General features: G+C 37.9%; 1 protein-coding gene across 3 annotated transcripts in view; it reads right to left on the bottom strand.

The window, feature by feature from the left end:
* Positions 1-20,139, bottom strand: part of LOC110104895 (sodium/hydrogen exchanger 6) — a 68,348-nt gene that overhangs the window by 42,266 nt on the left and 5,943 nt on the right. For all 3 annotated transcript variants that reach the window (XM_028701362.1, XM_028701363.1, XM_020834178.2), the window contains 6 exons: positions 19,807-19,826; positions 17,082-17,179; positions 16,892-17,001; positions 14,908-14,991; positions 14,135-14,232; positions 13,969-14,048 (listed from right to left, as the gene is read on the bottom strand). In XM_028701362.1, the coding sequence (XP_028557195.1) occupies positions 13,969-14,048; positions 14,135-14,232; positions 14,908-14,991; positions 16,892-17,001; positions 17,082-17,179; positions 19,807-19,826 (490 nt within the window). The remainder of the gene's footprint in view (positions 1-13,968; positions 14,049-14,134; positions 14,233-14,907; positions 14,992-16,891; positions 17,002-17,081; positions 17,180-19,806; positions 19,827-20,139) is intronic.

The raw sequence follows: 20,139 nt of genomic DNA, 5'->3' as shown, positions 1-20,139 counted from the left end.
GGTTTGGAGAAAAAAGAAGAAAGTGGGCTAAAAGAATGTACCTGCTAAAGATAAAGCCTATGCCCATTCAGAAGTCAAGAACTTGAAGAACCCCCCACAAGTAGAGTATGTAAATTTGACTGGGTTATATAATGACAGGTAACTCAGCTACCAAATTTAGTTGTAATAACTTGGACTTGATTTACATTCCTTGCATTTGATTTATATATACAAGCATGTTTTGATTGTTTACCTGATTGTGCAATATAAAAGCATGTCTTTTTTATAAGTTTATTTCATTGCTTTTGCTTGGGTGTGGCCTGAACTGTTTGATGTGATAGACTCTTAGGACAAAATAAGTTTTCTACCCATTAAAATGTAATCATTCTAAAAATTAATTTAGGCTTCATGTTTTTCAAATAAGAAAATTTTGCATGGCTCCCTTTAAGGAGCCAAGTTTTCAAAAATCTAAAATGAGCATGCATAGCCCAAATGTGTTTCATATAGAAAGCCCTCATTTAAGGACTATATAACAAAAATTTATTTTCTTTATGAGTCAGCATATGCATACCCCACATACACAGGCATGTTGGCCTCAAAGCCAAGTTATAGGCCCTACTTCCTAAATGAAAACAACCTCCACTCTAAATTTACATTAAGACCAGACAACAAGATTTTAAAATTAATTAGGTGGGTCTAGCTGGTAGTCCTTCCTAATCAGGACAGTAAATCCAGAGGTCGGGCAGACTATGCCTCATATGAGGTGCAGCTTATAAGTCCCTTTTGCATTTCGTTAGACTTAGGTTCAAGGCACTACCTCTTGGTAGTCCTCACCTTAGTTTTAGGATCTGAAACATTGGTTGATTCCAAATCGTTATACAAGTCCTCACCTTTCGGGCAGTTCCTCCAACACTTGTTATTGGAATATAAGCCTCGACCTTCTAATTAAAATGATTAACTCAAATGAAATTAGATTTCTAAAATGTAAAGCCCAACATAGGATAGTTCGAGTACCTTTGAGTTTCTCTCAGAATAGAGTACTCCTACGTATGCTTCTTTCCTTTGGCCCTCATTCCAAGAAATCTATTTCCAAGTTGATCCCTTTTTTTTCTTGAATGTCCTAAAAGCCAAAACCCTTTAAATAAGACTTTCATGGATTTAAAAATCAAATTTTAGCCAACATTTAAATGACTTCCAAAAACAAAAAAAACAACTAATTCAATCAAAAGTGTTCTCAAGCACCAAAGCTTGAGATGTAATTAACCAAAGGGGCTTGCCCCTATGGGACGTCTGTACCCCAGAATAAAATAAATCTCATTCGAACAAATATCGAATGGGGAAATCTCTGTTAAATTATAAATTCTATCATTGAGAACATAAAGAAATGATATTTTTATCCTTTGGGGTAATATATAATCATTCTTATATCGTGCTCAATCATAAAGTATGCAATCTGTTTGTGGACAACAAAAATTTTCTAACAGAGTTAGAAGAATAAAAAAGAAAGAAGATTAATATTCTAATATTTGGTGTAGGAATATGAGTTAATTTTGATCCAACACGAGAATTTATTGGATGTGAGCTCTTCCATAACTTTGAGGTTAAGAGAAGAGAGATTTCCTCTTAGCTTTGGAGCTAAGGGAGGAGGAACAAAACTCATAGCTTTTAGGCTAAAGATTTAAAGAGTTTTCTAGGACTTTAGGTGTCTTAGGAAGGATAAATGATCAATAGTTTTGGAACTTCAAGTCGAGAAACATTCATTGCTCGTTCACCTAACTTGGGTTGGGTGAAAGAGAGATTTCCTACAAATTTTTGGATTGTAGAAAGGGGAGAATAAGTATGCAACTTTGGGTTGCAAACTTATGAATGCTCTTTGAATATTTGATGTTCGAAGAGAATGTATACACTCTCTAAATTTAGGTTTAGAAGAGTGTAACAAGATTTGAATATCCTCCTATAATTTTGGCTTATAGGAAATGATAAAAGAAATGCAACTTAGAGGTTGCAACTCATGGAAGTCCTTTGAACGTTTGGTATTCAAAGAGAGGTGGTTCATTCCTCCAATTTGAGTTGGAGGGTTGGAAGAGAAGAAGATGCAACTTATGAGTTGCAAATTCTTGAAACTTCTTTTAACATTTAATATTCAAAGAAGGGTGCACACACTCCTAATTTAGGTTACAAGAATGAGAAGATCTTCCTACAACATTTGAGTTGTAGGAAGAGATGAAGGAAAATGCAACTTATGAGTTGCATATGAGAGTATAAATTATTGAACCCTGTGTTCAATGATACATGGTCATTTACAAAATTTGTATTAGGTAAATGGGGAAAAAGATATGCAACTTGGAGGTTGCAAGCTCATGAACATTCCTTGAATATTTGGTGCCCAAAGAGGGATATAGGCTATCCTAATTTTGAGTTTTTAGGAGAATGAGATGGTTTCCTACAACTCAAGAGTTGTAGGAAAGAGAGAGGGGCAATATGAAATTAATGAATTGCAAATTAAGGATACCACCTGAACACTTTTTTATTTATTTATTTTATACCACCTGAACACTTGGTGTTAAAAGAGAGGAATGATCACTCATTTAATTTTGGCTAAACAAATGGAGATATTTCCTACAATCTTTGAGTCATAAAAGGATGAACTTCTCTACAATTTTGGGTTGTAGAAAAGAATGAGGAAAATGCAACATATGGATTGAAAATTAATGAATGTCCTTAAATATTTGAGGAAGCTCCATACATCATGTCTAAGAGATATAATTTATAATTTTGGAATTACAAATCAAGAGACAATCATCAAATTTTGTATTTAATGATGCAAGATCATCTGCCTATATTATATTAGGCAAATGTGATAGGCTAGGATTAGAATCCTAGGCCTAGGGAGTATATTCATTCATTGATCTTGTGTCTCAACGATTGAAAAGAGGGAGCTTAGAATTTGACTCTAAGCTCCAAAATCTTCATATGATGACATGCTAGAACTTTAGAGAATCCCAAGTCATCATATGAAAGGAGAGGATATGTGATTGTTTGTTGATTTTTTGTCTCAACAAACAAAATGGGGAATGAACTTAGGATTTGGTCATAAGGTTAAAGAGTTATTTGTCAATTCTTTATACTTAACAAATGAGGTGGAAGAACTCAATGATAGATCTTAAATTCAAGGGAATCATATAATGATATGTTTCAAGTCTCGAAGGACTTCAAATTATCATGCATGAGAGGCAATGGATGAATGCTTGTTGATTTTGCATCAACAAATAAGGGGTGGTTACTTAAGATTTGTTTCTAAGGTCTCATGACTCATAAAATGACATTGTTTTAAAAATTTTGGAAGCTTCAAATCATTAGACATGTACCACTCCAGCAAGTCCGGGTCCAATCTCTATAGCTCATCTCGGTCGATCCACACGTTCTCCGTCTCCGGCTTTCCTGCCCATTAAACCAAGTACTTTCAGCGACCACCGTCTTTAGTGGAAATGATTTCATCGCTAAGTACTGCCTCAATCATCTCCGCAGTAGGTGAAGTGGGAATTTTTGGGAGTGGGGGTAGGCTGGGGATCTCACCAGTTAGGGACTCACAAGACTCATCATGTAAAGGATTGGGTGGGTTAAACTCTGAACCCTCATAAGTTACAAGATCTTCAATGTTAAAAGTGGGGCTAAAGTTAAAACCTTCAGGAAGGTCTAGCACATAAGCATTACTGTTTATTTTGGAAATTATTCTAAAAGGTCCCGCGCTTCTCGCGTGTAATTTCTTAACAGTTTCTTGCGGGAACCGCTCCGGACGAATCTGAACCATCACATAATCTCCCACTTCAAATTCTTTAAACCTTCTCTTGAGGTCCACATTGAGTTTATAGTTAGCATTGTTCAGTTCAATTCTTTTATTAATTTCTTTGTGCAATTCTTGTAAATGCGATGCAAATGCAGATGCTGACTCAGATGATCTAGACTTTGGACCCATGGGAATTAGATCTATAGGTTGCCTAGGTTGGTATCCGTACACAATCTCGGTAGGGCTCAGATCTGTGGTTCGGTTGAAAGAATTGTTATAGGCAAACTCGGCAATGGACAACTTAGAATCCCAGTCTCTAAGGTTTTCATCTACTAAAGTTCTTAAAAGGTTTCCTAAGCTTCTGTTAACAACTTCAGTTTAACCATCGGTCTGAGGGTGGAAGGCTGTGGAAAACTGTAATTTCGTACTCATCTTATGCCATAATGTTTTCCAGAAATAACTCGTGAACTTAACATCCCTATCAGAGACAATAGTCTTCAGTAGCCCATGAAGTCTCACAATTTCGTCAGAGTAGAGCTTAGCAACCCGGGAGGCATCAAAAGTTTTAGAACGGGGGAGAAAATGGGCCATTTTTGAGAACCTATCAACGACAACACAAACAGAATCGTGCTTTCTAATAGTCTTAGGCAATCCTAATACAAAGTCCATACTTACATCCTGCCAAGGGCAATTGGGAACGGGGAGTGGAGTGTAGAGGCCCGTATTTTTCTTTCGTTGTTTGGCCAACTGGCAGGTGTGACACCTCCGTAAAATTTTGCTAACGTCGCGCTTGAGGTTGGGCCAATAGAATCGATTTTCTAGCGCGGCAATAGTTTTGGCTTGACCGAAGTGGCCAGCTAAGCCTCCAGCATGTAACTCCCATACTAGAAATTCCCGTAGTGAAGTATTGGGAATACAAAATTTTTGTGACTTGAACAGATAGCCATCTTCTACGAGAAAATCATTTATTATTCAATCTTCTCCGTTGGTCAGTAGGGAGTATGTGTCTTTAAAGTCAGGGCAGTCCAAGTAATCCTTCTTAAGGCGTTCAAATCCGGTAACCTCAGTTCTCATTTCTTGGGTAATCATCAGTCTCCTACTAAAGGCATCCGCGGCTTTATTCTCAGATCCAGCCTTATGTCTAATCGTGTAAGTGTACTCTTGTAAGAATTCAACCCAACGACTATGGCGGGCATTGAGTTTCTTCTGTGAATTGATGTACTTAAGGCTTCGTGATCCGAGAATATCGCAAATTCTTGTGGCAATAAGTAGTGTCTCCAGTATCTAAGGGACTGGATGACCGCATAGAATTCCTTGTCATAGGTAGAATACCTCTGACGAATGTCGTTTAATTTCTCGCTAAAATATGCCACAGGGTGTCCTTCTTGAGATAGAACTCCTATACCAATTCATGATGCGTCACAAGTTACTTCAAAAACTTTAGAGAAATCAGGGAGACGCATAACAGGGGCTTCAACCATTTTCTTCTTAATATCCTCGAAAGCCTTAGTGGCAGCTAGTGTCCAATGAAATTCTCCTTTCTTGAGGCAGTTAGTTATGGGCGTCACTATAGTGCTAAAGTTTCTAAAAAACCTCCTATAGAATGTGGCCAATCTGTGAAAACTCCGAACATCTCTAATAGTTTTAGGCTCAGGCCACTCATTAATTGCTCTAACCTTTTCAGGGTCGGCTGAAATTCCTCGAGATGAAATTATGAATCCGAGAAAGGTAACACTATCAGTGAGAAACACACATTTCTGAGGGTTTGCATACAACTGTTCTTTTCTCAAAATATCACAGACTTGCTTCAGATGTTTCAAATGTTGGTCTACCGAGTTACTATAGATCAATATATCATCAAAGTATATGACGACAAATTTTCCAAGGAAAGGTCGAAGGACTTGGGTCATAATTCGCATGAAGGTGCTAGGAGCGTTACTAAGATCAAATGGCATAACCATCCATTCATACAACCCGTCTTTTGTCTTAAAGGCCGTTTTCCATTCATCCCCGGGGCGGATTCTGATTTGATGGTACTCGTTTTTTAGGTCAACTTTTGAGAACAGCGTTGCTCCAGTCATCATGTCTAACATGTCGTCTAATCGTGGGATCGGAAAATGATACTTCACAGTAATCTTGTTGATAGCGCGACTATCAACACACATCCTCCAAAAGCCGTCCTTCTTTGGAGTTAAAAGGGCAGGAACTGCACACGGGCTAAGGCTCTCTTTGATAAATCCGCGCTGTAAGAGTTCATCTACTTTCCTTTTCAGTTCAGTGTGCTCCGTTGGGTTCATCCGGTAGTGAGGGAGGTTAGGTAGGGAAGCTCCGGGTACTAAGTCAATGACATGTTGGATGTCCCTAAGGGGTGGGAGTTGGTTAGGTAGTTCCTCGGGGAAGACATCAGCAAAAGTTTCGAGAAGAGGCTTAACTTCCTCGGGGATATGCCCTTCTTGATCAACATCCACTTCTCTAGCTACTAGGGCATATATGGGTGACCCTTGGTGAAATTCTATATTCAGTTCTTTAGCAGTCACAAGGTGTAAGTCCTTATTGGTTTTAGGGGCAGCAAGCTTATCTTCCGCTATGTTCAAATACGCAGGTATTTGTCCTCCCATAAATGTGGACATCATTGTCAAAAAGTCACGGGCGACCAAGAATAATTTGGACCACATCCACCGTCAATACGTTACACCATATTTTCACTTGATATCCAATAAAGTCAAGTGGGATAAGGCTCCTATCTTTTATCTCCATGGAGGTTGAGTTAATCCAGCCAACCTTATACGGGTTTGGGTGAGGTGTGGCTTTAAGGTTTAGTTTAGAGATCATTGCTAAAGAGACAGCGTTGATACAACTTCCACTATCAATAATAACCTTACAGTTCTTATCCCCGATCTTAGTAAAGGAATGGAAAATGGCAGTCCTTCTCCAGTCATCACTTGGTTTCGGCTGGGATAACATGCATCTAACGACTTGTAGGGTGACAAGTTCAGAGAAGGAATCTTCTTCGTCATCAACATGATGAACTAAGTCAGTCCCGGGCTCTTCCTCGTCATCATCAACCTCTTCTATTATGGTGACCTTATAGGGACTGGAACATTGTGAAGCAATGTGCCCATACCCATGACACCTATAACACTTGGTTCTAGAAGTGGGTTTGGAAGTGTCATGTTCGGGGGCTTTACCTTTAAGGTCCATGCGAGGTGGGGCCGAACTAGCAGTAGTGGGTCAGCCCGCAGTAGGACCAAGGGTCGATTTTGGGGTTATCCAGATGAGGTCCTATAAGAAGATGAGCGGGAGTCAAAAGGTCTCGTTTGGGAATGGGTTTTAGACTCCTTGAGGTCGAGAATTAGGCTGCAGACTGCCTCTAATGAGTTTACTCTAGCAAAAAGCTCAGTTCAAAGATCTTCCCTAAGGCCAGCTCTAAACATGGACAGGATTTGAGTTGGGGTAACTGACTCCTCGCCGTTGCAACGAATCAGGAAATCTTCGAAGGCAGAGATGTAGTCTTTAATGGGTTTGCTCCCCTGGGTCAGTCTATTCCACTTATCAAGGAGCTTAGGGTAGTAGGAAGGAGGGAGGTATTTTCTCCTAAGTTCTTGCTTCATAGTTCTCCAATCTGTAATAGGATGTTCGCCTCGAGCCTTGCGCATATTCTCCAAATTGGTCCAGTATAAGTTGGCTCGACCAGTGAGTTTCATCTCGGCAAACCTAACCTTTCTAGCTTCCGAGATGTTGTACCACTAGAAATAACTATCCATGGATTTAAGCCAATCCAAGAAAACTTGAGGGTCAAGGGTTCCATCGTATGTCGGGGCATCAATCCTAATGCTTTTCAACAATTAAGCGTCGTTGTCTCTCCAAGGGTTCTCATTTGCCATGGGGTCTTGATTTGGCCTAAGGTTGTGTCGGTATTGATCTCGTTGCATTCCATGATCGTTCCGTGTGCCATCATCATAAGGTGAATGCGGCCTAGAAGGGGTATAAAGAGTGGGGTTCCCTATGCGCTCTATGTTATCTAATTGATCACTTGTTTGTCGCCTAAGGTCTGTTAAATCCGTGTGAGTGTTGCGGATTTGCTGCGTAACAATTCCCAATTGGTCCACTATGAGGTCTAGAGTGGCTTGGATGTGTTCCGGATCCATGGTTGGGTGTTGGAGGACACTAGGGATGGATAAAGATAGACGGGCAGCAGCTAGACACTCCAAACTAAACTCCTACAGGCTTCACACAGTGCAGGAAATGAAAGGGCAGCAAGTTAAAAGGATAGACGAAGTTACCTAGGCAAATAGGTTGGACTCCGGAACGTGGACAGCAAGTGAAAGCTACCTAAAACTCTCCCAAACGGATGCTAATAGGTGCAGGAATAAAGTGGACAGCAATTTCAACAAAAGGGTTATGTAACCTAAGTGTTTTAGGTAAGGTCTTACGGTGAGGACAGCACCTAAACAGTGACGATAAGTTCTCTAAACGATGTCTAACAGTTGCTGGACTGGTACGGAAAACAGCTACAAACAAGGGTTTAGTTACCCTAAGCAAATAGTAACAATGTAAGTCAAATGGCTGCACTCACACTCTAGCTAGGATGACTTAAATGCCAATGTATGGGTGCAGGAAATGCAATTACAGCAGGGAAAACGGAGAATAAACTCTAACGATGTAATGATACGCATGCAAGTTTTAAGCTACAATGAAAGGCTAGACCCTAGGATGTTTTTCTACACATGTCGTGCATGCATACTATGCTCTGATACCAAAATGATGTGAAACTAAATGCGGTAAACAAGAATTGCAATTAAGATATTAATAGAAGTGATGAACTTTACTTTGCTACCAAATAACTCTTTGTTTGCTCAAGTTAAAGTTTAAGAATATGGCGTTGAAAGATTAAGCAATAGCAATAGATTACATGTTGAGATTACTAGAACTTGCAAAATAATAACCAAAGATTTAGGTAATGCAAATAGCCAATTATAACGAAGCCTCAAATTTAAAATCTAAATCCTTCACCTTGAAGTCCTTCACTCGCTCTTGAAAGTGGTGGCTAGCGGAAGAGGATCGTAAGTAGACTCAATGATGCCACTAGTATACAAGTGATGCCGAGAGGGCTCGTCGCCGGGGAAGAAGCCGGAATTGGAGGAGCGGGTGGGTGGCCATCGATGATCCACTCGTAATCTGGACTTTGTCTGTCGATGACGTGCACGAGGGTGGGGAGGATCCGATCCAAGTAAGCTCCAACGGTGTCATCGTCGTGGTCAAATCCCTCGTCGAAGAATGGAGATTGTAGGATGTTGATATTACCGTAGGCATCGAACACAAGTCCCCATTCAAATTCCGGATCCGCGATACATCCCTTGCATGTAGATGAGAGAGCAAGGTGAGAGAACCCAAGAGAAGAGGGCTCGGGTGAGGGGAAGAGAGAGGGGGTCGGGTGGGCTAAGGGGAATTGGAAAAATTAGAATTCTGACTTGGAATTCTAATTAGATGTAAAGTGAAAGTTGATTTGGAAATTCAAATTATTTTCCAAAGGAGGGGGCCGGCGGTTTATGAGGAGTAGGGAGTTTAATGGCGGGCGATTAATGTAATGGAGAGAGAAAAACCCAAGAGAGGGGGTTTCGGCCAAGCATAGAGGGGAAGAGGGAATTAATATTAATTAAGTGGGGCCATGGTAGAGTAAATAAATCCTAATCAAATCTGAAATTGTAATTTTAGATTTAATTGAGGATTAAGTAACTTCCCAAATTGATTTGAAATGACAGGGAAATAGAATTCGAATTTCAAATATAGCTAAATGTTGTTAACTGCCTTGCCTTAATAGGGGTTCTTAATTAGGCAATCAATTAAAGCATAGGGATTTGAAATTCAAATGGGCTTGGGCAAAAGGGAGATCCGGCGGCAAGGCGGGGCTTCAGGGAAACGGTGGGCTGGGGGCTCACGGCTTGGCTGTCAACCGTGAGGTTGGGAGCGGCAGAGGGGGTGGCTGCACGGGGAGGAGAGCACAGGGCCGGCGGCCAAAGGCCTGGAGGGTGGGCTGGCTGGCGGGAGGAGGCAGCCAGGTGGCCGGCGGCTTGGGAGGCTTAGGAGTAGGCGGCGGCAATGGCAAGGGAAATCAGAGAGGAAAATTTCTAGGATTCGATCGGCTCCGAATTTACTAACCATCAATGTCTTCAACCCGGATTTCCACACAATTAATTTGGACGACGCTAGAACTCATAAAGAGATCTAGTTTCCCCTACGAACTCACTAAGAGATCTAAGAAGAATGCACTCAAAAAGAGAACAAAGAGCAAATTTTCATTTCATTAAAACTAAAAACTATTACAATGCATGATGCCTCATATAAGGAGGCCAAAATAAACATAATTGAAATGACATAAACGCCCTCAGGGCTACATAAGTGAAATAATGCCCTCAAGGGCAAACTAGGAAAACAAAAGAAAATACACTCATAACATAAGATGCAAATAAATCAGAAATAGAGACTCTGGATCGTAGTCGTCAATCTACGTCTCCTGGGATGGTACACGTGTCGAAATATGATGTCCCCATCAATCAATTTACTACGATTTACAGAAATCCTAGAGATGAATGCATGAAAGAGGGTTCGCTATTGCTTGTATGAATGTTTTGGATTTGGTAGAAGAGAAGATTAATTTCCTAATGCCTTCGGAGAGTATTCCTAAATCAATTTTTTTTATATGATTTAGAAATTTGGAAGCTTGTATTGATCACGTTAATTTGTAAATAAAAAAAAAATAAGCTTAAGTAATCTCGAAATGTGATGGGTATTAATCATGGGCCTTTAGGGTCCATGAAACACTCCAAATTAATTTCACTGACACTTAAAATTAAATGAGCCAATTTAGGCGAAAATTGTAAATTAAGAGACTTGCTAATCTTAGTAAAAGATCTATGGCACATGACTTGATTCAAGATATGATAGGAAACATGCATCTAAAGCTTTTAAGTGATCAAATTAATTTTGGCATGATTTGATTCATTAAAAGCGTTGAGATGAATTTCCAATCTTAGAGAATTTGCATAATATAGTAATTAATCATTATTATTTTCCTCATAGACTATATAGCATACCAAATGATGAGTATGACTAACATTACTTGCTCTAAGATTTACAAAATGAACTTTTGGGGGTTTACATAAGATCCTACAACAAGTCATCAAATGCATTTTGGATATATAGTCAAGCTATGACAAAACTCACAGGCTTTACCAAACTCCTAAATCACATGTCAATTTTGTCATGACACTTGCATTAAGTAGGAATGTATATGACATGGAATTTTTTGGAGGACATGCAAGCTAAACTTTCAATTTGATTTTGAATAACAACACAACCTAGGGTTTGATCATAGGTGAAGGTGTTAAGCTCAACATGATGCACAAACCTGCATTTGGAGAGCATTGGATACTAATCCAACACCCCCACACGTATCGACGTGGCCTCTTTGGCTCTCACAAGAGAGAAAGCAAACGAAAATCACTAGATTTCTGCTGTTTTACGGAGAGGACAACAAACATGGGTTTTGTAGAGCACAAATTAAGCTACTACAAGGCCCTAAGGTTTTGGGAGTATCAACAACACAACCATTGGCTTTGAGAAGCTAGGGCTCAAAAAGTTTTGAGAAATTTACCTTGCCGGGTTGTCACGACGCAGCCCACAATCCACTCGTCTTGTCAAAAAGTGAGATAGCGACGGAACAAAGTGGATATCTTCTGTCCAAGCTCCTCCGGAAGACAAATCTGCCGTCAAGATGCTCCAAACTGCTGTCTAGAACGTCATAGATGCTGTCCTTGCTGTCTTGAGGTTGCCGACATTAGTTTGAGAGTGAAAGGAAACTCCTAACCCTTCCTAGATGCAGGAATGAAGGTTTGGACTGCTGGATTTGGCCCAGACACACATAGGAATGAGTCCAAATGAGATTTTCTTTTTGATATGGATGGTCTGGATGTGTGAGGATAATTAAGGATGTCACCAGACTTCGCCTAGGTCGAGCGACAACAAGAGAGCCGCAGCTCTGGCTCTTTTCACGGACGCGGGAGGCCCGGTCGGTTTCCCCTTCTGCTCGGGCTGGACAAACACACGCAGAGCTGAAGGGCTCTGCCCTCTTTTCCTGGGACAAAAGCATGAGCATGGCAGAAGGATTCCGCCTCCGCCACACTCCCTCTCACGTTCTCTTTTTTATGGTTCGGACGAATCCCACAAGAAAAAGGGAGAGTGGCCCTTTCTTCCTCTCCCACCCTCTTGGTCTCTTGCGGAACGAGAGAAGATCCCACTCGAGTGGATTTTCTGCAGAAGCAGTCTGCAAGAGCAGCTGAAATCAAACGATTTGACCGAAAACAAAGCGGGATTTCAAAGGAAATCTGAGATGTTTAATTCAAATATTGATTTGGAAAGTGAATTGAATCATGATTTGACAAATTGGAGTGAAATTGGGTCAAAATTGGACCCAATTCGAATCGATTAGAGTCGATTCGAGTCCAAATAGGTTCGATCGAGCCAATTTTGAGAAATTGGGCTCAAATCGGCATCGAATTGCGTCAAATTTGGTTAGACGGGGCTTGACAAGGTTTAATTGGGTTTGATTTAAACTGATTTTTGGTCGATTCGACCGATCTGATTTTAATTCGATGAAATTAAATTTAATTTCAACAAATTTGGGTCTGATTTAGGTTACTTGATGCTCGACGACGGTCGATTGAGTCGATCGAGCCCAATCGGGCTCGAATCGACTTGATCCGGGTTGAGTAAACTTGAAAATATACGTCAATAATGAGCTAACCAGAGGGCCAATATAAGGCTTTAGTGTGGGTTATTTGGGTTATCCAAAATATGCTTGATGCTTTCCAGAATGGATGACAATTATTTTACACGCCTTATTATCAAAATTTGTGCATAAAATAACTAAAAAAAATGACATTAGGCCCACCTAACCAACCTGCAAAAGCATAGGTCGGTTGGCCATTGATGTTGCCCTCGCCTATGTTTAGGGATCCTGATCCTCTTCTGGTGATGGTCATTTGGACTTTTGTGTGACTGATTAACTTTGAAAGTTCTAACGAGGTGGGATGCTTCCATAGTAAAATTCAACAAAAATAGGTGCTATTTCTTGCAAAGAAAGATGTAGAACTATTCCTAGTCTTGAAGGACCATTCGGAAACAAACTGCTCATGATATTGTAGAATATAAGGTACACAGTCATTCCTAGAAAATTTTGGGGTTTTGATCAATTGCAGTCAAATGAGGTAGCCAATGTGCTCATTATCAGCGTCAGATTCAAAAGGTGGTTTTCCAGGTCCCTCTATGCCCAGCAAAGATAACACATGTTGTCCATGCCACCCCATTCCTCCTCATGCAAATGATAGACCCATGCAAGGAGCGAGATATCCAATCCAAGATAAGTAAATCTGGTCTGGTTCAAAACTAGTTTTGGTCAATTCACACCTTATTTGAAAATTTGGTCATGCTGATTCAGGCAACTTGGGACTTTGTTTGACATTTCAATTTGTACCTAACCAATTTGAGCATCTTCAGGCAATTGTTAGATCAAACCGGTAAATTAGCCTCCAGTTCAGCTTTTTTTTTTTTCAAGATTTCGTTTTGCATAAAAAAATTGTGCTTGATCAGGTAAGGCTTCTTAATGAACCCTGCAATCCCTTTACCTTGTAAACTTTTTCAGGATTTGAACTTTCTTATATCCATCTTTTATCATTTCATACTTCATGTATGGTAGCCAGGAGTCATAGCATGATAGATGAGTTTCAAAATGATTCAATCAACATTTAAATCTTTTAAGTTCCATTGACAGAACCGACCAGAATCACTATACCAGCTTCATTCTCTAGCTGTTATTCCGTAGCCATCAGCACAAATTTAGCAGACCGAAATCAACGCAGGCTGTAGTCAATATTACAGTCCATCTCAAACAGAACTCTATCAGCTACCCGAATGAGACATATAGATCAGGATAAAAGATTGTGAATGAATCAAGTACCACTAGCAACAATGTAGCTGTTCGCAACACAAAGGACAAGAAACACAATGTAAAGCATGCATCATACTTCTTCAAACAAATAGAAGATATAAATCTATAACTAACAGTGGTTAAATCATGCAGCATATCTACACAAGCAATTTATGTTCTACGTATCTATTTTTTTATCAAACAACTCATTTCTTACCAGGATCTGAATCGTCATCATTTTGGCTAGTGAAAAATGGAGTAAGATACTTCCTATCTAAAGTAGAAAATGAAGCCGCACTGCAACATAAATAAAAAAAGCCAATTAACCGAATAGAAATCATAGAAAGAGCAAATCCAATGTAATTGAAACCTGGTAACCATACTTTCTATGTAGTTCTTGAAGCCTCATCTTCAGCCTACTTCCGGATGACGCTCCCTCTTCATAAGAGGAGGTAATGTGGCCATTGTTTGTCGGAAAGCCCTGTGGGTTAGTAACAGAGACAAATTTAGGCAGGTAAATAGCAGTTAAAAAGGTTTAACTATTCTAGAACTTGTAGTTCAATTTGGCTTAGAAAGAATACTGGGCATTCAGGCAGGACAAACACAAAAATAAAATGTACATTTAATTTATGAGTTCTGAATAACGACAAGAAGTTTGCAAGCCAGAACAGCTTAAGGATGGATAATTTCTCCTGCCAACTATGGGAGCTAGGTAAGGGTCTGGAGGAGAGTTTCATTATGCTCAAAACTTCTTTTATGTTAAAAAAAAAACAAAAAACAAACACAAGGGCACACGTACAATAAGTTGCGGAATAAAAAGATGGGAATCAGTTACACGTGTTAAAATGAAGTAATTAATGTTCCTCAGGTATAATTTTTTTTAAGGGATTTGCTAATAAAATCGACAAAAAATAGCCAATTGATGGCCGAATTCAAAAGAATAATAAAACTACTTTTTTTGCATCCAAAGAACAAACAGATGGATTTGGCAACACATTTAGCTGATTTTTGCCAGTCTCTTTAGCATTGCTCTTTATTTAAATTCTAAAGAAAAGCAACTATTCTTAAAACAAAAAACCTTGCATCCATAAATGATTGTAGAAACAAGAAAGTTGAAAAGTGGAGCAATAAAATATTTCCTTGAAGGAAAAATTACCTCTCCTAGTGAATCATCGTGCATGTCACCCACAACTTCCAGTTTTTCTAGCAGAGTACCGGTTGAGCCACCAATTAATAGAACCTGGCAATCATATAAGGCAATTAAGAAGAAATATTAAAGCAGTGATTTGTCAAATCCAAGCAATCACGAGAGCAATAAGTCAATGAATGCTGTACGTGAAATAATTACTTTGAAGACATTTAAGTCCACGAAAGAAGTCTTAAAAAATAATTTAAGTGTGGTGTGCACTGACAATGTGAGCAAAATCTAGAACAAACTTTGATTCTCAAGTTACAATCAAAGATTCTGATGTTCCGTCATGTAGTCATGCAAGCTTACCCAGTTATATTAAATTCATTTTGTATGCAAATACTCCGGTATTTCAGACTAAAATGGGAAAAGAATCCCTGAACAAAGTTGAAAATATGCAATAACGGATAGGTACTGAAAGATAGCACTATAAAAACATTGAGTCTCACGGATAGCAAAGTTCTTTGGGGCTCTTGCATTTTGAAACTCGCATCGGCTTCAGAATAGTAAGAGGTGAAAGGGGAGGAGGTGCAAACATTAGTTTCTTCCGTCAGATGGTCAATAATTCCATTATCAAAAACATTTCATGAGTATTGGAGAGAAAATATTGTCATTATTCACCAAGAAAATCCCTCAATTCATAATAAAGTGGCAAAATACAATATACTAAGAAACAGTCAAATAAACATGTACCCAATGTGGATATTTTCCTATGCTAAAACTTCCCTCAAAGTGGAGCAGATATATCAACTCAAACCAGGTTGTTACAAAGGCCAGAAAAATGAAAAGGTCCAACAGATTTTGTGAAGATATCAACCAGTTGTTCCTCACTAGTAACATGTAAAGTGATCTTTTTTGATAGGAAATGTCTCCATAAAGTGACAGTCAACTTTGACATGTTTAATTCATTCGTGAAAAACAAAGTTGGTAGCAATGTAGATTATGCGTGATTATCACAATTGTAGATCATAAGTTGATTAATAGTAAAACCAATTCTGTTACAAATGTAATCCACATCATTTCACAGATGAAATGAGTCTTATATTCTGGTTTTTTTTACAGAACGATCGGCAACGATTGTAAGTCTTATATTCTCCTTTAACACGAGATCTGGCCATCATTTCTTACTCCTGCATGACAAGATTTCCACCAACAAGAACTCAATATCTAAAAGTTGATTTTCTATCTTCAATAGACCCAACATAATCAATATATTCGTAGGCTTCAATCTTTGGATTATTTTTCATATAGACAAATCCTTTTCTAGGAGCTTTTTAATATGTTTCTTCGAAGGATTTTGCATGTTCTGACTAACCACACCAACAACAAAAGGCATGCTTGATCTAATGATTGGGTGGGCTTCACACGCAGGAGCAAATTGTGAGCAACAAAGGAGTGGAAAGCTAGGCGTTCACAGGGAAACTGTAATGATCCATATACCTTTAACAACATCAATATAATACTTCTTTGTCTCAGTCCTCTCAACAAAACCAACAACATGTGCAAAATTCATCTCTTCAGATTTGAATTTTACCATCTAATTTCCACAATTGGTAACTTTATCTATGTAAAATATTATTTGCGTTTGTGTCTTTGCCACAAGTATTCTTGATTCCGCTTTGCTTGTTCTAGTATTCAAACAAAGCTTTTCATTCCATTAGTCAAGATATTTGTGAGTGGAGATTGGTATAATCATAAGCTGAAGTGGCGCTAGTTTATACCTTGGGTAAGATTAAGTTATAAAGTATCTCAAAACAGTTCAATAAAATATATTTTAAATAACAGTAGAATGAAATATAATTCAATCCAATTTCTTATTAAATTTTCCAACACCTTAAGTTCCTCCCTTGATTTTCATTCAAACCAAGAAAAGCCAAAATAAATAATATTTAGAAATGATTCTATGGTTTTAGCAAATAAAAACTCAACTACCAGTTTTAAGAAAACCTACTGTTAGAACAACTATTGCAGTCGTAGCTGTGAATATAGTTTGACCATGTCCTTCTGGAAGGTCATGCACAGATTGCAGAGCCAGGGCAAAAGCCATGGCCCCTCTAAGACCTGCTCATTATGAATTGCCCAAGAATGACAAAGAAGAAAAAAAACAGAAATCAGAAATCTACAAAAGAAAATCAACTTACCACTATACCATAGTGCCTTCTGATGTTTCATGGGTATTTGTCTATGGGTTGGCCTTACCAAATTGACCAGACAGGCACAAGAAAAAACATTTGCCGCCCTTAGTATTAAAAAATTCAACATTCTCAGTTAGGATAATATGAAAAATTTTCAGAGCCAATTATTTAAAATAATCAAAATTCCAACAATTGGAATTGCTAAAACTAATTTCAAGTTCAATAAATATACAAAATGAATGCCTTCTAAATATCATGGGGCACAATGAATATGATGAAATTTAGGGTGTTGCTTTCAGTATTATCTATGGGAATAAGAAAGCAATACAAAACGATGTCATGAAAATTAACTAAAATCAATTCCAATAAACATACAAAGTAAATGACTTCTAAAAATTATGGGGCGCAATGAATTTGATGAAATTGAGGGTGGGTGCTTTCAGTATTATCTGTAGGAATAAAAAAAAGGCAATACATAGTGATTTAACATAGTGATTTACAAGAATCACTCACAAGACCAAAGCTAAAGCTAATGAAGTGCAAGAAAAACATCAAGGAGGCTCATGAATATCATTCACTAGATCTCTCAAGTCAAAGTCCAAAAAAATTCAAAGAGGACTTATGTGTAGCCCAACGAGCTCATTTGTTGCTTGAATTTAAATCATGTAATTATAATATCTAGATAACTTCAAGTTTAATTCAAATATTTATGCATTGCATGCAAAGTGGGACCTAAACACTTTGAACTTGATGTCTTAAATAGAATCTAGAGGCAATTTAATGCTTCCAGGTAATGTAGCCACCCCCTTCCCTCCATTTTTATAATTTAAATTTGTTTGCTTTCGGGGATTCTTATAATAAAGTAGCCCTCTTGCTGTAATGAAATCAATTTTTGGAACTTAAAAAAGAATCTGAGAATTATTTTTCTTTGGGTTGGAGCTTGTTGGTTAGCTTTTGATTTCTTCTTGGTGGGGGAGGCTAGCTATCTTGCTTACTCATGTGCTACATATCCACTTCCTAAAGCATCCCCGACATCTTCCCAAGGCATCAAACCACCCCAACCCTCACTACCCCTTCCATAAAATCATAACTCCTTTTGTCCTACTTTTTGCGACTAACCTATGGATAAAACTTATAACTTTTTGTTAATATTTTTTAAATGCCCCCATCTAATCCTAGAATATTGTTTTAATTTATATTTTTATTTTCTACCCCTTTGTCTTAAAATCTAAAAGTAATAATCGATGTTGGGTACATAAATTTTCACTCGGAATAACTTTACAATCTTTGCAATCTAAATGATCTAATTTTCTTATAAGAAATTAATCAATCTGAGTTTTACTAAATCCATTTTTATAAGTGATGAGATGTTCATCTCTTTTCTTAAATAAGGTATTAGCAATTAAAAAAATTATAATGCCAGATACACGTATTCTATACGTATCTGATTGACGACTAGCCTTAATCGAAAGTTCTCTCTCGTGATCGGGAGGGGTAATTAACTATAGGGGCTTGCGCCTACAGGAAACTAGAAATCAGATCATAAAGTCCTCACAAAATGAGGGCGAAATCTCTGGGTAGTGTCTTATCTTCAAACCCATCTGCCTTCCAAAATTTACCTCGAAACTTATCAGTTAAAACTCCCTCGCCGAATAAAAAGAAAAGCGCGGCGGGGAGGCCGGGGCCGAATTTTTGGAGCCCACAGCCCTAGCATTAACACAATTTTTTAAAGGATTTATGTCATGATTATTCGACAAATTTTATGCTGGTTGTCGACTACCAAACGCAATTAACCCACCATTTTTTTCATTCAGGACTTGAGACCTGGCAACGATAGTGTTTGCAAAAAAAGCAAACGTAGGAAAATATTATTGAAGATGAAGGACAAAGAAAGACAGAATGAGAAATAAGAAAAGAGGAAGGTTGATCATTGCTTAGTTTATTTTCATTCAAACAATAATGATGCCACCTAACCCCGATTGTTTTATTTATAATGAATGGGACCCAAATGTTACAAGCAATTAAAGCAATAGAAAATTAAGGCAAGAAATAAGTTCTAATAAAATAAAAGAGGATAAAGATCCAAATATTCCCTTGATACAATTATCTAAATATTGTAGATAAATACCTAATTAATCATGCTATTGACATTGAAAACAAAACTGAATCAAACGGTCTTCATCACATGCATTTCAAGTTTATACTGAATCGTATTAGTTTTATGTTGCTGCAATTCTAAAATAGCTAATACCTCAATTCAAAAGATATACTGCAAATCATAAAACATTATCAGAAAAGATAAATATACCTTAAAAGTATCCATGAATAAAATAATTTCTATACATAAACGTAAATGAGATTTCATTTAATATTTTCCATTCATCTGCTATGGATCTCCCTGGAATTTTCCATAAGCCCTACTACCAAAAGAATTGAGAGGCTAAAAAAAGAAAATGGTTCATGCTCTCCTGAAGTACGAGGAACATCATGTACATTCAAACAATTGGTACCAGGTCATGTCTGTTCAATAACAGAAAAAAACATATTGCAAATTATGTGAAATCTATTTTCCTAAGAAGCTGGCAACAGCTTGAATGCAGTCCACATCACAGGTCAAAACTTGAACATTGAATTAGAATTACATTAGCAAGAATGAACGTTTTAAATATGCTTTACGAACAGTCTGGATAAACACAATTAGAGGGGTTATAACTGAGTAGGAATTGCATACCTTGCAACCACGATGAATAGCTGATCATTTATAAAGAAAATAAGTTAAGGAACAAAAAAAATATGGCAAGCAAATTTTCTTAGTGATCATTGTTGACAGAAATAGAAACAAATTACTGGCTGAAGTCAAATTACCAGCCAATAATGCGTCAAAAGAGCAATTTTAAATCAAGTTTAACCCTAGGAATTAATTTAAGCTGACTTAATATTTTTATCATTATCATAATTTGTTTGCCTTATCAGTCGGTGCTACGAATCCTCATTTTTCATTCATTTCTACATAATGATGTCGGAGTTGCAAAATTTATTCTTTGTAAATCATTTTGAACAACCT

The sequence above is a fragment of the Dendrobium catenatum genome, unplaced genomic scaffold (assembly GCF_001605985.2).
Source record: "Dendrobium catenatum unplaced genomic scaffold, ASM160598v2 fragScaff_scaffold_1680, whole genome shotgun sequence".
Classification (NCBI taxonomy): Eukaryota; Viridiplantae; Streptophyta; class Magnoliopsida; order Asparagales; family Orchidaceae; genus Dendrobium; species Dendrobium catenatum.
Note: the sequence above shows the minus strand (reverse complement) of the source record. Positions and strands in the feature narration are given on the sequence as shown.